This window comes from Pelmatolapia mariae, linkage group LG22, assembly GCF_036321145.2.
Source record: "Pelmatolapia mariae isolate MD_Pm_ZW linkage group LG22, Pm_UMD_F_2, whole genome shotgun sequence".
NCBI classification, from domain to species: domain Eukaryota; kingdom Metazoa; phylum Chordata; class Actinopteri; order Cichliformes; family Cichlidae; genus Pelmatolapia; species Pelmatolapia mariae.
Genome location: NC_086245.2, coordinates 34,120,830 through 34,138,049, shown reverse-complemented (window position 1 = coordinate 34,138,049; position 17,220 = coordinate 34,120,830). Strand labels below are relative to the sequence as shown.

Genomic DNA, 17,220 nt, shown 5'->3' with positions numbered 1-17,220 from the left:
TATCCAGTGTCGGTGCATCTACTGTTACAACAAAAGGCACACATCACAAATATTCATATGTTAATGGCTGATCACTGTAAAGCAGCTGAATCAGGCAGATTCCACAGTGTCCAAGCATCTCTACACAGACTGGTTGGTACATGTATTCACATTTAGATCTAGAGCAACACACAACATTCCCGTATAATATAGTTCAGTTTTCTCCAGAATTATTTTTGTCAAGTCACAAGAAAGCAGATTTATCTCTACATGGTACAAACGCGCCTTTGTATGTGAGGCTGTGTTGTGTGCAGTGTATTTGAACTCTGTGGTAGATCCAGCTACACTCATACATACAGTACAAGTGGGGTGCTGACCTTTGCCTTTAAACTACACATCTGTATGGTTTCAGGACTCTTTTTATGTAACATGTGTTTTGGAGGACAGAAAACAAAGGCACAGGGTGTGTATTTGGGTGTGTGCTATACTGTTTGGGTGCTCGAGTCATGTTGATGTGAGAGTCAGACACTCCTCTCACCGAGGTGACGGTTTCCATATATTTAAGGGAAATCAGGGAAAAATCCATCACACCTCCACCTGCATGAAATGCACTCATGTTGAGCTGAAGATTACAAGAGAAATGATAATGCATCAGCGGAAAGGGTTTTACACGAGACAGCCAGATGTGCCCATTATATTATTATTATTATTATATTTCTTTGATAGTTTACTACAAGCACTGAGTTCAATTATTTCATTTAAATATTCAATCTTCTGATTTATGAGGAGATCTTTACACTTTATGGCTCAGGAGGTCGAGCAGATTGTCTACTGATCGGGTCAGTGCTTCAGGTTTATCGGTCTACGTGCCAAAGTGTCCTCGGCGAGACATTTAACCCTAAACTGCTCTGACGGATCCACTGGTGTGATAAAGTGCTATAATAATATATGTGTAAATGGGCGAATGTAGCCTTTAGTCATCGCTTCGACTACGACCCAGACTGGGCAGAATTATTTAAATCAGCTTCCCAACCAGAACTCGTGCACACAACCAGCCAGAGTTCAAGTAAACTGCTGCGGTCACTCAGAGAACAGAAAGGCACTGGTGTCAAATGTACAGACTGGTGCTAGATGCTAGGTCTGACCATACAAACACTCTGTCTGGGTTTCTGTCTCTGTGTGTGAGAAGTTAGTTGCTCTCTTATGAGTTCACTCTGCTGTGAAACTAAACGTTGTCGTCAGGATCCGATCGGCGGACCTTCTGTTAGTTTTGGTACCGAGTCACAGACTGACTTCAGCCTGTCACTGACGCTGTGACTCTGCACTGTACTTATGAGGTAATCTGGCTTTCATGAGTTATATCAACCATTTGGTTACATACAGAGTAGCACTGTTTCATTACAAAGTACAACAACACGGCGTTAAAGCTAAATGTTTTGGGCTTTTTTGTCTTTTGGTACAAAAATAATATAGTAATAATATAAACCAATGTAGAGTGAAGAGCAGAGTACAAGTACGCAGATGGAATAACACCAGCTCCTTAATCCATACTTCTACATCAGCTCTGACGTCAATGAGACATAAAGAGAAGTGTAATGTGTTCAGTGTAGATTCACTGACAGCATTTTCCAGAGGTATGCAGTTTCCTGTCTGAGGTGCTTTTGACTCCAGACTGGATTTTTAAACATCTGTTTATATTCCATGAGTGAATGTGCAGAACACTCCTACAAGAAGAAATCCAACTTGCATATCGGAGAATTGAATATCTGAAACAAATCCCTGGATTTCTCTACTGGTGGGTTCAAATGTCTAAGAATCTGAGCATCATTCGCCTGCCTTGACTTTAGATTCTTAGGACTAAAGCATTAGGAAAATCCCAAAGACATCAGCATATATGTGTCTGGACAGACCTTTTGGTTACAGTGTGTATGTGCGTTTAAAAAAGCATGAGTGATTGCTACAAGCATGATTGGTTGTTGATGGTTTCTGACTGACTTGCTGGAGAAATCCTTTTGAAGAAGAAACAAAGAAGCAACCATGTGTGTCTGGTGTGTGCACATTCAAAGAATCCAGACTGCTGAGGGTTCTCAATTCGCAGGCCCTGGGTCAGTCAGTGGCATAGTGTGCAACACCTCATCCAGAAGCTGCAGGGCACGGTGCAGGTGGACCTCCACCCAGCAGGGAGTGTGTTTGATGCTCTGACGGGGGTAGTCTGGCCCCCAGCCTTTCACAAAGCTGAGCCGCAAGATACAGAGTCGCCTCAGGTCATCGACACCAATGCCTGCTGCTGCAGAGAGACCTGTCAGTGAACAGGGAGGGGGAGGGGTTAATATCAGAGACCATATTAGGACTTTTCCACCTACTGTTGGTCGGTGTTTGGCTGTACTCAGTCATTGTGAATGGAATTAGTACTAGATTAGTAGATTCTACCTTTAACTTCACTGCCAAGTTTGCATTTCGAGTGTTATGCGTGTCTCAGCACTTACTAACTGCAGGTGCAATCCCTCCGACGCTGCCTGGACCAGGAATGTTTCCTGAGACAGCGGCTGCCTGTGCAGCAGCTGCAGCTTGAGCCGTGGCTGCTTGCTGCTGCATCTGTCTGTGGCACTGCCGTAGGTCGAATACCTGACCAAGACACAACTGGTGTACACTGTAACAGCAAACCATCTGAGGCATGAAACTCATGAATACTACTTTACTTTCCTCCCATTGCCCCCAACCAGTCACAGCAGATGCCCGCCCCTCCCTGAGTCTGGCTGGTTACTTCCTGTGAAAAGGGAGTTTTTCTTTCCCACTGTCACCAAGTGCATGCTCAGTGGGTGTCATTGATTGTTGGCATTTGCCTTGTTTTATTGTAGGGTCTTTACCTTAAACTATAAAGCGCCTTGAGGCAACTGTTGGTAATAAATATATGTAATAATAAAGTGGAACTGAACAGTTCAGACATCGTTTGCAGTATATTACTGAGCATTTTAAGTGTTTGGTACAGTGTTCTTGTGGCCAGTGTCACCTATAAACCCAATGCTGCTCACAGGTGTTCACAATGTAAAAATAGTTTTAAAAACATATGAATGATGCGAGTGAGCTGGATTTATACCTTGATGTAGGCTCCAGGGTAGATCTTGTGCACAGCATCACCTGGTGCCCGGCCCGCTTCCCGATCGAGGTAGTAGCTCTGCACAAACACAGCATGGTCGCTCATACAGCGCATCCACACATCCCCCTCACCGCGACACTCCAGCTGCACACCTTTACCTATGTGTAGCCTGGAACACAGGGAAACAGGTCAAAAAGCCAGCATGTACCTCTGCTTTGGGGACGGTGTGCAGGGAAATAGTGCAATGAAAATAAAATCAAAACCTTTTGTGTTTCTTTTGAAAAATGTCTTAGTGTCATTGTTATCACCAAATACTACCATGAGAAAACATTTTTTATCTGCTTATTCAACTAGTAACTAGTGTTGGCTGAAGCCAATGCCAGATCACTACGGGCGATTAACTAACCATCAGAGGCCAATTTTCAAAAGTGTTGATCTGTGGAAGCAGCACCCCAAAACAGGAAGTCAGGGTCAGCTTCTGTTTAAAAGTCCTAATCTCTGATCCTACGGGTACTGTGCAGAGTTCAGGTGGAGCCAATGGCTGAGGGGACTCGCCCACTCCTAAATCCCTCTGCTTCCCTCATTTAAGAAAACCCGGAATCTTACAGACATACCTGTAGCTTCCCTCTAAATCGGTGCACTTGGTAACAAACTGGGTTAAATTTAGTAGTCTGGAAAACTACGTCCCAAGGACTAGTAAATGGACTGGTTCTTATAGCACTTTTCTAATCTACCTGTCGTTCTCCCATCATGTGGTCGCAGCAGATGGCCCCGCCCCTCCCTGAACCTGGTTCTGCCGGAGGTTTCTTCCTGTTAAAAGGGAGTTTTTCCTTCCCACTGTTGCTAAAGCACGTGTTCATGTAGGGTCATGCGATTGTTGGTGTTTTCTCTGGTTTTTCTGTATTACTGTAAGGTCTTACAATAGAAAGTGCCACGAGGCAACTGATGTTGTGATTTAAATAACATTTTCTTCATTTCTGTGATAAATAATTTCATGTTAAAAAAAATATTTCACATTTTTTAAATTTTGCACAGTGGTTAGCACTGTCGCCTCACAGCAAGAAGGTCCCGAGTTCAATTCCAGCACCTGGCCGGGGTCCTTCTGTGTGGAGTTTGCATCTTCTCCCTGTGTTTGCGTGGGTTCTCTCCGGGTACTCCGGTTTCGTCCCACAGTCCAAAGACATGCAGTTAGTTGGGTTAGGTTAACTGCTAATTCCAAATTGCCGGTGAGTGTGAATGGTTGTCTGTCTCTCTGTGTAAGCCCTGTGACACACGGGCGGAATTATTGTAGGGTCTACCTTACAATACAAAGCACCTTGAGGCGACTGTTGCTGTTAATTGACGCTGTATAAATAAAACTGAATTGAACTGAGGGGTGATGTTCTTTGCGGAGTATTCGAAAAGTCATTACACAGTTTGTGTGTCTGCATCAACACACCTGGCTCTCTCACTTGCATCTGTGCGATGGACATTACTCAGCTGGCCGAGGCAGAAGCGATCACCTCCTGACGGGTCAACATAACCATCCACAGTCACTACTGGGCAGCTGGAAGGCACCTTGAACATCTCCCCCACCTGAACGTCCATTTCAAAGTAGGAGACAGAGCACCAAAACTCTGGTCCTGCAATAAGAGCGAAACATGTTTATAACAAAGTCAAGAAAACAGATGATCTGTTTGTGAAGTGCACAACTCAAAAATGATTTGGACAAATAAGAAGTGGAGATGTGTTAATAGACATTTAATATGCGTGAAAATCAGCCATATGTAAGTAAAACACATCTCACAGCATTCAGCTTCTGTTACTCTGTGAGACAGCAAATCTAAAGACAGATATTCAACGTACAACCCCACAGCCCAAGAAACTGGGATGCTGCGTAAAATGTAAATAAAACAGATTTGCAAACTTCTGAAATTATATTGTGACAATATGAGGTAGAGCAGACTGGTCCACAGTGACAGATGGCTGGATCAGAATCTAGAATTTCTATGATGTCCATGTAGTTCAGTAATTAGGAAAGCCTTATTTTTGTGTTAACATTTCTAACCATTTGGACAAAGTAAGTGACTGTGGTGGTGTGGTCCCTGGCTCAGCTGCAGGGGAGGGGTGGCACAGTGAGGCAGGTGAGGGCACAGGGGGTGGCATTCGGACCAATCACAGTCGAGAGACCAGTGCGCAGTGGCGAGACCAGCTCTGAGCAGAGACTGTGGAGCTGTGCATATGAAAGTTGAACTGGGAGCACAAACATTGTGTGTGTGTGTGTGTGTGTGTGTGTGTGTGTGTGTGTGTGTGTGTGTGTGTGTGTGTGTGTGTGTGTGTGTGTGTTGGGTCCATCTTACAGTGACCATTACAACCAGAGAAACTGAAAAACTGCAGTGGACAAAAAAAACAACTAAGATGTCAAACTGACAAAAGACAAGCATCAAAAAAGTATCAGTGTGTAACCACTGGTAATATTATTAGTAAACAGCAGTATTCATATTGACAAATGGTGTCTAACCTGAATGACTGGACCCTGAAGGAGGGAAAGAGGTTGAGCTGTGATGCTGAGACCCTACAAAGCAAAAAGATGAGTACATTAGTCTGGAGTGGGAAAAAAAGTAGAACATTTGTAAGGCTGTAGCAGTCTGTGACGTTTCCACACTCGACCTTACGCTAAGACGTGTGGCTGTCTGGGGTGTGTGCATGACAATAAACATACAAATATACAAAAACATGATTACAGAAGTACTGAACTTGAACTGAACATACAATCATGGTAAAAAGAAGGACACCTTCTTGCAATTTGAATATTTTACATATCAGGACAGAGTAAAAATAGGAGAAACTCCTAAAGTCATGCAGAAAATAGTTACTTCATGTTACGTCAAATTATTTTTTGATTTAAGTTATTGATTGTGAGCAAACCCCTCCCCCTCTCCAAACATTCAAGCACAGCACATTTGAAATGTGAGTTTTTGACCTGTACATGTGACTGTGCACACACAGTGTCCGGTATCAGAGCAGTGCACACGCTCTACCTGTGAGGTTTCATAAGGCTGGAAGTTCTGAAGCAGTGAATACAAATATCAGAGTATCAGTAATCAGAACAGGGACACATTGTGAAGCATTTCTTACAGTGATGGTTTGGAAGATGCAGAGGAGGCTGTTGGTGACCGCGCCCTTCCTGCTGGGGTCCAATGGGAGTGTAGGAGGCCGTGCTACTGCCTGTCCAAACAGCTGCGTCACAGAAAAGCAAAATCTGATTAGTGTTTTTGAAATAATGTGCTCAAATCTGAAAAGAATGTATGCAAAAGTCAAATTAACCACTGAATAAGTTACTAAACATTCGTTAGCTAAATGTGCAGAAGAAATCAGAACCACCTTTGCACTGCATATTTATTTATAACCTGCATATAATCAGCACTAAGAATTCATTTGTAAATAAAACAATTATTATTTCCAATTAAAAATGATTATAACTCACATATTTATCCAACATTTACTGTTTAAGTGCATGTTTGAAACTAAACAATCCTCCAGTCTGTAGTTGTTGTAAACTTCAGACTAAGCAGTATCATGCTTACACTGTTTCGTGTAGCGCTCAGGAGCACATGCATGAAAAGAATCTCTTGGTGTTAATTAATGAATCAAACCAGCTAACGTCTGCTCGCCAAGCAAACGTGTCCACCACTACACCACGGAAACAAATATGAATGATAAAAAGTGCTTTTGATTCTTTTATTACTGGGTGATCTGGCAACAGGACTAAGAGTCTTTGAATTGTAAGAAGTGTGTGGTGCAATATTTGGTCCACATAGCACATGTTTTACAGTTAGTACAAATACGTGAGCTCACTGTGGAATGAAGGCTGAGTCTGAGACTGTGTATTGCTGCTGTATCCATTCTGTCTATTCAAATGAGAGGGAGGTAGAGGGGGTTGCTGTGAGTGGGTGTGCTGTGAGGGATGCTGGGCAGCCTGCTGCTGAGAGGAAACCTGGGGTGGGCTTTGAGGTCGTTGTTGAATGACTTGAGCCTGTGGAGATGGAGTTTGGAGACAGCCATCACCATGACTGCCCTGCAGTGGCAGCATGGAGCCAGAGGCAGGCACTGGAAGACAAACAAAGGAGCACATCGGACCTGGTTTACATGCTGTGACTGCAGCTGTTATCAACTGTCTGCGTAGGAAAGATAGAAAGAAGCTTTGTCAGTCCCTTAATATAAAGTTTGAGCAGTCCCAGTGTGCAAAATACTTTTTCTGCTTTCTGCAAAAAACGTACACATGACAAGATATGAATATTGACAGGTTCATCAAACTGCCTTGAATAATGATGGGCTGACCTTTGGGTGACACAGCCAGGTCAGAGTATCTGGTAACAGGTGGGGGGCCATGGGGTTCAGAAGGGGGCAGAAGGGGACTATAGTGGTCTGGAGCTGCTTGGTGGTCGGACAGAGGCATACCAGGCAGAAGGTCCATCTGTATACAATCAGGGATGTATTCTTCTTTGATTAGTCCACTCGATGCAGCTGTGAGAGGCAGGAGGAGGTGAGGTCAGACGGAAGAGTCACAGCACTGATTTGTATCTAATGCTGATGGATGTATTAGTGCGAAGGAGACTTTATATCAAACTATACTATGTAAGGTGTCACCTACCAAAAGCCTTCAATGATGTGAATGTAATTAATATTCTGACAGAAGTCACAGTATCAGTGTGATGTGGGCCTGTTCATTACAGCAGACCACTGGTGTTTTCATTTAGCTGTTTATTCACAGAAAGGCCGAGTGTTCATGTAAATCACACACATATATATTCCTCTGCTTGTTTCCTCATTATTTAAAAATAAAGTTGTGATATTAGGAATAAAATGAGAGAAACAATAATGCTGTCGAGTGTTGCCAGGCTCTTTTTTCATGAAGGGACATAATTATCAGAAACACTGCTCATGTGGGACAAATGTACACGAACAAATCTTTAACGCTGTTTTTTGCTTTAATTTACTAACACTTGCATTTTTGTCATGAAACATGTTTGTTTAGCAATAATAATTATATTGATTGAGAGAGAATGTCCACATTCATGATTTAACATTAATGTGTAATACTTCCGATCAGTGTCATGAGAATCTCCCATAAACTGTAAAGTAAAAACATAAACGACTGGAATCGAGAAGCAGCTCCCAGTAGTTCATTTCCTTGGACTTGTTAGTCCGCTTGCCTGTCGATCCAGCGTATCTGTTCCACTTATGCTCGCGATACCGTTCAGGTCATTTTACAGAGAAACAACAAAGTAACGTAACGACTGGTGGAACAAATTACTCAAGTTACTGTCTCCTGGGAGGAATTAAGCAGTGAAGCCAGAGGGAACCCAATCAGAATTGATAAGGAATTGAATCATCAAGTGGAATTTGAATTGCTAAATTCTTACTGATTCCCATCCCCACATGTGACTTTCCCGGAGATCCCGGGGTCATTTTAGTCCAGCCTCTCGGGAGCTTTGGTCGTCGTTGTGTAAATGTTTTTTGAGTTCTCTGCACTTTTTTCTACTCATCTGTCCCAGTTACAAAGAGATGTTTGGGTGTAGAGTTAGAAGTGTTTGGTTGGCTGCACAGCACGGAGACCACAGAACAGAGTGACATGGATGATGAGAACACGCATGCAGCTACCTGTTAATATCATTAGTTAAGTGGTGTCAACCACACACGTCTGAGGAATACAGAGACTTCTTAAAGACTGCTCATTTCATATGAATACAAACACAGTGGTAGGAGGCTCGTTTCTAAATCCCCAGTTACAACATAAACATTTACTAAATGTATTTTTTCACAACTACAATGTGAATTGGAAATGTTCTTTATGGTATCCTGAATAAAATCATGCTGTGTTTCTGTGAAACAGAACTCACCTGTATTTTGAAGGCTGAGACCAACTTTTAGAGAACAGGGACAGAATAAAAGAGACATTTTGACTGAAGACATCACAACAATATCTGTCATTCATAATGTCATAATGTCATTGCAGTTAAGGAGACTGAGACCTGTGGAGTCCACATAAGAGTTGCTGAGGTAAAGCGTTGACCTACCGATGCCTGGTGACACCACCCTCTCATAATGGTAGGGGTTGACACACACACTGTCATACTTGAGGTCAAAAGCATACTGGCAGAATTTGACATGCTTTAGTTCATTCTTGTGGAGGTCAGGCCAGCGCCACAGCCGTGCATAAATCACATGAGGAAAGCCTTTCCTCCCTGCCACCTGAAGAGACAGTAAAGCAACATTACAACAGTTCCAGTACAGTATGTCCAATCCAGAAAGCCTGTTTTAGAGCTACTACACAGAAGCTCTGTAAATGAGTGAAGCGTAACAGGAAAACCTTTGTTAACTTCCTACGTACAGCAGAGAATTGTTTGTGGATCTGTATACTGCTGTCTGAGCGACAGCGTTTACCCAGGACTGTTTTAACAACACTACAGACTGGATTAGCACAGCAGAGCGCAGCTTCAATATGGATATTAGTCCTGTTGTCTCAGATTTTGGCCTCAACACTACAACACCCAAAATACAACTAGACTGACAATGGCCACCAGACTTCAAGGTGAAGTTAGATTTCACTACACAAGCCCTGCTTGCCTTGGTTGCCATGATGGGAAGCCACTGCTGCATATGCACTCATCAGCCACTTTGCATTGATATGTGTACACTGTGGTTGTGGAGGGCCGGACATGGTCGACAAAAATGCTTGTTTAAACGTTTACACAAGACTCAATTGTTACTAAGGGGCATAAAGTGTGCAAAAATATCCCCACAAGACGACACCTGTACCACCACCAGCCTACACCACTGATGTAAGGCAGGATGGACCTGTGCTTTCATGTTGATGTTTGTGCAGGAAAATTCCAGAAGCTCGGAATTTTTTAAAATACTAAAACTATCGGACACCATCAGCCATGTTACGTTAAGTCCCTTTAATCACCTCTCTGCCTCATTCTGATGCTTGGTTTGAACTTGCAGGTCATCTTAGCCACGTACCTAAATGCACTGAGTTGCTGTCATGTCATTGGCTGATTATACAGTGGGATGCAAAAGTTTTGGCAACCTTGTTAATAATCATTATTTTCCTGTATAAATCGTTGGTTGTTACAATAAAAAATGTCAGTTAAATATATCATATAGGACAGCGGTCCCCAACCCCCGGGCCTCGGACCGGTACCGGTCCGTGAGTCATTTGGTACCGGGCCGCGAGAGTTGAGGCTCAGGTGTGAAATGTATGGTTTTTATCGGTTTTCAGCGTTATTTTGTTATCGTTTTTATCGTTAACTCGGTTTTCCTGGGTCTTTTCACCTGTGTTATGAATAAATCTTCGTTTTTCCGGTACCGGTACTAGTTTTATTTTGTTGTATTTACCCACGACACCTTAAAGGCCGGTCCGTGAAAATATTGTCGGGCATAAACCGGTCCGTGGCGCAAAAAAGGTTGGGGACCGCTGTCCTATATGATATATTTAACTGACATTTTTTATTGTAACAACCAACGATTTATACAGGAAAATAATGACTATTAACAAGGTTGCCCAAACTTTTGCATCCCACTGTAGATTTACAGCTGAATAGGTGTACCTAATAAAGTGGCTGATGATACTGTATGAAAAAACATACAGAATTTTCTGACAGTTCAGGTTTTCACATAAAGGTCAGCTTTTAAATTGTAGCGAAGATTGGTAGGTAATTAGTCATGTAGACGGAGACAATCCCTTTTAGTTTGTCTTACTGTAGATCAGGGGTCTCAAACTCGCGGCCCGCGGGCCATTGGCAGCCCACGTCACCCCTACTTGCGGCCCGCAATTTAATACGGAATTTAATATGAAGGCAATAGGCAGAGTGTTACAGGCATAGCCCTTTAAGAACGTAGCCTCATTCGCAGTGTAGTCCGTGCTGCAGGGAGAATGTGTGGGACCACCTCTCCCATTGTGTGTGTGAGCGCGAGGAAGGGAGGAAAAGGAGAATCAAAAAGTACGAAGTGCTACCGACAAGAAAGATGGAAGCATGTAAATATAATAACAACCACTGCAGCCAAGAAGAGTGCCTGACGAGCCCAGTTGTAAGTAAGCTATTAAGACTCAACTGTACACTGTGTTCGTGTTTTCCTCCGGAACAATAAAGTTCTGCTGGAGCAGCCTTTCAACACCTCTCTCTGTCTCTCGCTAGCAAAGTTGACCCAGACAGTAAAGCTAGTTACGAGCCCGACACAGAACTCGACGTATTAGCCAGAAGTCCCTTTACTACGGTTCAGACCTGGCCGAGGTAACAAGAGAGTACAAACTGGTAGGTTAGTGAGAGTTATTCGTAAAGAAAACAAAGAAAACATCTACGCTTATGTCTGCATTTTCACTTTGTTAAATACGAACAAAGTTATAGCAGAGGTGCTGCCACGTGTCTGTCCAGAAAGAGAGGACCAATTTGTTTATTTGGTAGTTCAACGAAAGGCTTCAGTTAGTTAAGAGTGAGAGGAAAATGTGCTTACTTTTGCAGTTTTGTCTTATTATACAATATTTAACCTCCTGAGACCTGAGCTCTACCACAGCATGCATTTTTAATTTCTCTTTGATATTTGGGCTGATTGGAAAACAAAGAATCACCAGATTTTTTTTTTTTACCTGATTTTTGTTTCTAAGAAAAATGAGAGCCACATATGAGGATATTTGTTTAACATTTCAGTAGAACAGTAGCAGTATAATGTCCTCGTAAGTGGATATCAGGCCCTTGTAGAGCAAAATTGAGCATTTTGGTCTAAATAACCCAAAATGTGATGTCCACATATGTGGACGGCAGGTCCTAGGAGGTTAAAATAAAGAAAAACACTATGTTTTTGGAAATAATTGTGGATGTTTTCTTGTTCTAATTGAACACTTTAGTGGCCCTCCAACGAGATGACAGTGCCAGCAGCGGCCCCCAGCTCCTCTGAGTTAGAGACCCCTGCTCTAGATGCTTCATTCAAACCAGAGACTGACAACTTTCAAGGTCAAAACAAACCAAACCAAGCAGGAAATGTGAATGTGGGACGATTCCCCAAAGCAGAGCAAGACAAAGCCAATAGGATACAAAGAGTGTTGTTGCACAAAGACATCTGGATTTTGGCAGAAAGTTTGTGTCGTTGTAACACTAACATTTTTGTCATTTTTTATGCCTACATGCTGTATGTGATAAACAGAACAGTGAATCTGAATCTGAAACCGCACTGTCAGCCCTACATCCTAAACAAAACGACTGTTGCACAAATAAACCTCAAAGCACTAATAATTGTGTATAGAATCACACTTCAATTGAACACTGACCACAGCAACTCTAACCCGCCGAGGAAATTTGTAAACATGAAATGAAAAAAGTGAAATCATTGATAAACATATGAATCATGCACAGAAAGATCAAAGCAGTGATCAAAGTGATGCCCTTCGTGTTGGAGGTGGACTGACCTGCAGCCGTCCATCTAGAGTCCTCTGGATGGTGACACACTTGCTGGGATGAACACCATTGGTGGTGACGGCAGTGATGAGAGAGTCCAGCTCGTCCTTCTTCTCCTTTAGCTTCTTCACCAGACTCTCGATGGCGCGCTTAGCAAAGCCCTCGTTCTCCCCGCCCTGCCGGTGGCACATGAGGCTGTGGACGATGCTGAGGCAGGCATCATTGCTGCTTGGTGGGTTTACTGACATGATGGTGCTGTCACAGGGCCAAAAATGGACATTTGTTCTACTTACTAGGCATGTGACAAAAAGCAGAGACATCTAAAGTTGATGACAGCTAAAACATGGCATCATTCATGTTTCCTGTGTTGCTTACCTGGTGTTAAGTTGGTCCACCAATGAGTGACCAGAAAGTTCACTGGCATCATGATGACCCAGCTCTGAATCGTTCCCTGTTAGTGGAGCAAGAACACCAAGACTTAGTGGATCCTAGTGAGGTTACGTACCCAATAGTCACTAAAGATGAAGAAGGTGTTTCTCAGGCTGGGTTTTTGTCTCCTCCCAGTCCTGAACTAGGGATTGTTTACAAATGTGAATATGAATAAGAACTGTTAACCACTACACCACTGAGCCACACCTACGCTGCCTCGTCCTCAAATTATCCCATTCACAAGATTTTCAGAAAACTTGACCTCTGACCTTGATCTTGAGGTCGAGGTCACTGAAATTCAAAATCATCTGAGATTTTCAGTGGATGCAACTATGGTAGAAATTTTGAAATCCTATGTCACCTCATTCTTGAGTTACCACTTTCACAGACTTGACTGATGATAATACCCCATCAGCTGTTTCTGCCCGAGGGTTGAAAAGGTTCCATGAGGCAGCCGGGCCACAAAGAGCTGGTTACTCTTCCTAAATCCTTTATTCCCGTCTAGATAAAAGCATAACGCTTTGACAGGACAAAGTGAATTAAGCTGCCTTTGGCCTCATTAGCAAATGGAAAAGAATGAAATGCTAATAGCTCCAGTGTGGGGCAGCTATAGGTAGACTAACCTGTGGCAGGAGGGCAGGGTTAGGGAGCAGACAGGAAGTGTGGATAGATAATGCACGCAACTACTGAGCTTTTTCTCTGATGCCAACAATACAATACAATACAAACTGCAAGTACCTTTAAGTTAACACACTCTAAAGGCAAAGCCAACTCTGAGTGCACACTGAGGTATGAATATGATGCAAAATGTGAAAATTTGTCAAATAAAATGTGAGAACTGTATTTTGACATTTTCACTTGTAAAAATTGTTCACACGCGTGTTTTTAATTTGCAGTTGCAGAAAAATATTCACAAATGTGCAGACTGATATCTTCACAAACCCAGAGGCTTTAATTTAATAATTCAAATTTTATTCATCTTAATAAACGTTAGCACATTAGCACTGAGTAAATCCACACAGACATCAGAAATCCCTGATCAGGCGCAGCAGCAAAAACCAGAGAGAACATACAGAGAACAATAGAGACAGTGTAGGCACAGACATGTGTCCACGCTCCTGTCTCGGTCATTTTAGGATTCTATGTTGGTGGAAGATGGTTTGCCTCCCAGTGCTGTCAGTGGGAGGCAAACCATCTTCCACCATCATTGGACCTGCTCAGGTGATTAACAACAATTTAATTATTCATATATTTACATCATTTTAGACACTTTGTGTTAAAAAGCACAATGACAGCCACAGACATTTTGAAACCAACTTTGTGGTCTGACTGGTTCTATCTGATCTTCACTGTACTAACCATGGTTCTGTTGTGTGTCACCCAGCTTCCTCATCAGCCATCTACTACAGATGATGATCAAGTATGTGATCATTACTACAATAAAACCTCAGAAATATGCAAAACCATATATGATTGTTCATGTTTATGTGGTTTGGCATGCATTCTTTTTTCCTTTTAAATAGTACAATAACAAAGTTTTAACAAGCCGTTTAACAACATTCATTTACTTAAATAATTGCAAAGTTCCCTGATGTGATTCATGGATTTCCTCTGCATGAAATTTCATTAGAAATCAAATCAATCTGCTGCATGACACCAACTTGGCACAGTCACCTTTTAGCATAATAAATATGGGCCAATCAGCATGAAGGTACTGAGGGAGACTCTGGTTTCAGAGGTGAAGTAACGGTCCTCTTTTACTGCCAAGGTGGGTCAAACTGAGTCATAGCCAAGCTAAATGTCACAGCAGCATACTGATCAGTGTATTTATGCTATATAGCTAGCTAGCTAACATTGTTTCTTCATTCATGCTTTTTTTTGCTGCTGCACCTAATTAGAAGTGAAGGAATTCTGATGTTTGCACTGATGTCCTCATTAATCAGAGTGCTAATGTACTAAAAGAAAGCTTTGAACAAACTTACCATGGCTCTGTGTGCATTGTGATAGTGAATCAGGCATGGGGAAGAGGACAGCACTCCTTTGCCTCTTTTCCACTAGTGCCTACTTGGCTCGACTCGATTTATTGATGTGGTACTCAATTGTAATGTCACTTTTTTCCAAAATACTATTTCGAGTTTAATCTTGATTTTTTTGGGGGGGATCTGGCCCTAATGCTCTGTTGCAGATTAGAGTAGACTTCAGCAAAACATCTTCCTCTCTCTGCTTCTTGGGGGGAGGAGGGAACAGTGAACGTGGCCCCAGAGTGCTCAGGGCATGGATCTCTGTGAGTGCTGCCCACTGAGCCGCAGCACCACAGTTCCTAAGTCCCTGTGGAGGGTGGGATGCACCAAAACTTCCATCGGTGGTTGTCTAATGAGCTGCCAATGTTTTCCTTTCGTACAGACACCTGGGCATCATTTTTGTCTCCAAGGATATCCATGTCAACATCATCCCCCTTGTCTTCTCCGCATCCCTCTTTGCAGTCAAGAAGCCGGTTGAAGAGAGGAGGAAATTCAGCCTCCGGGACCAGGATTCTGGGAGTGACCCCAGTGTGTGCCTGACACGATACAGATGATGCAGAGGGGATGGGTAGTTTCCCCGAGACAGTCAACCCACAACAGCTGGGCAAGGGCAGGATGCGACATCCTTAACCTTCCCACCACCAGCGTTCCCCTGAGAGGATCCAATGTGAGCCATACCCACTAATGCTCAGCTTTGACAGCTAACAATAGCTACACAGTCACAAGCTCACTTGAGGTGCTAGCTTTATAACCGCTTACTAAAAACAATATACTGTGACGAAAAAATATAATTCCAGTGTAGTAACATTTGTGAAACCGGAAAACACGTTCATGGACTACCTGCATCAACAAGCAGTGGATAAACTTGGTCGGGGACCACTGAGGAGGTCTAGTGATCTTCATGGGGAAGAAAGAAGGAATGCCTGGTGTGGGCACTAATAAAGGGGGTTGGGGACTCCCTGTCCTTGAAGTGACTGGTTTGTCTTAGCCCGGCGTGGTAGACTGTGACTGGTCACACCAGAGGGCGCTTCCCACAGTGAGATACCAAGCAAGATACGAAAGGTAAAAAAGAACTACAACTTTACAGACTGAAGTGTAACAACATATAAAAGTAAATGTTATGCAGCATTTTGTAACAAAGCAAAATATAGTCCTATAGAATTACCTCAAGGTTCATACTTTAAAACTGTACAGCACAGTTTTGTGAATGTTTCTTTGCACCTTTTTTGCAAACACATATGCGAACTTTGAAATAGTCTGCTAATTGCTTTAAAATGAAATGCACAGTGTGTTCTGCTCACAGTTTCTAAGCGTGTGGAGAAGGTAGGATATTGTAATGTAATACGGCCTTTTACTATAGCCTAACTCATGGAAAGAATATAGGCAGCCGCTGCTTTTAGTGGCTGCTATACTTTCCTAACCGCACACACACTTCCCTAAACATACTGTTCATGAAACAGGAGCACCAATCTAATACTCGCAATGCAAAATCACAATTGAATGGACACGGCCACGCCAAACTGACCGTGTCCTATGTGCTTTACAAAACCTGAACAGTTTCCAGGCCATTCATTCCAGTCAGTGACATTCCGCACATCCCGAAATCTGCTGTCTCAACATGCCCAGCTGATATAATACAGATATAAATATGAAGGTTATTTACATTTTCCACTTAAACTTTAACCAATAAGATTGGACAAATTTGAACACTGGAACCGGAAAACGGACGATACAACACAGGTCAGCATGTACCAAACGGGACAGTAGAAAGAGCAGTTGTTGCAGATTAAAAGCAACAATTTAGCAAGCTAACTTGACTCTTCCTCACGTTTTCGTAACAGCAATGACGGAAAATAGAATAAAAGATAGAGAAACTATTTCTACTTACACATCAGCCAAAGTAGAGAAGAACTTGGACAGAACGATCGCTAAGCTATTCGACAATTGCCTCAAGTGTTGCACTCCGACAGCTCTGCGTGTTGTGTCTGCTGCCCAGAGCTGCCGTTTGTGTTTATAGCGATTTTTGTTAGATCTGAGTGTCTCGCTGTGTTCACGGGGGGATTTCTCTATGAATTCCTGTAGTGGAGAAAGCCAGCGTTTCTCAGTGGCTCTACTGCGCTAGCTTGATGTTTCTCAGTTGTTTCATCCCTTTATCAGACCCACTGTCTCCTCGTGCATCTTGCCCCTTCCTCTCGTGCACGCCACAATAACAATAGCTGGGAGACGCCGTGCGCGTCAGTGTCTCGACACGCCGCAG

General features: G+C 42.8%; 1 protein-coding gene across 2 annotated transcripts; it reads right to left on the bottom strand.

The window, feature by feature from the left end:
* smad10a (SMAD family member 10a) lies at positions 1-17,146 on the bottom strand. Of its 2 annotated transcripts, none has more exons than XM_065471441.1 (13): positions 16,852-17,146; positions 12,889-12,964; positions 12,525-12,768; positions 9,136-9,310; positions 8,959-8,982; positions 7,397-7,582; positions 6,914-7,165; positions 6,194-6,295; positions 5,577-5,630; positions 4,515-4,698; positions 3,077-3,245; positions 2,466-2,619; positions 1-2,278 (listed from the first exon to the last, which is right to left on the bottom strand). In XM_065471441.1, the coding sequence occupies exons 1-13, from the start codon at positions 16,853-16,855 to the stop codon at positions 2,067-2,069; spliced, it is 1,836 nt and encodes a 611-aa protein (XP_065327513.1). In that variant the 5' UTR covers positions 16,856-17,146; the 3' UTR covers positions 1-2,066. The 2 variants fall into 2 exon arrangements, with proteins under 2 accessions (XP_065327513.1, XP_065327514.1); XM_065471442.1 differs by having other exon boundaries at positions 2,466-2,604.
* Positions 17,147-17,220: the final 74 nt, after the last annotated feature.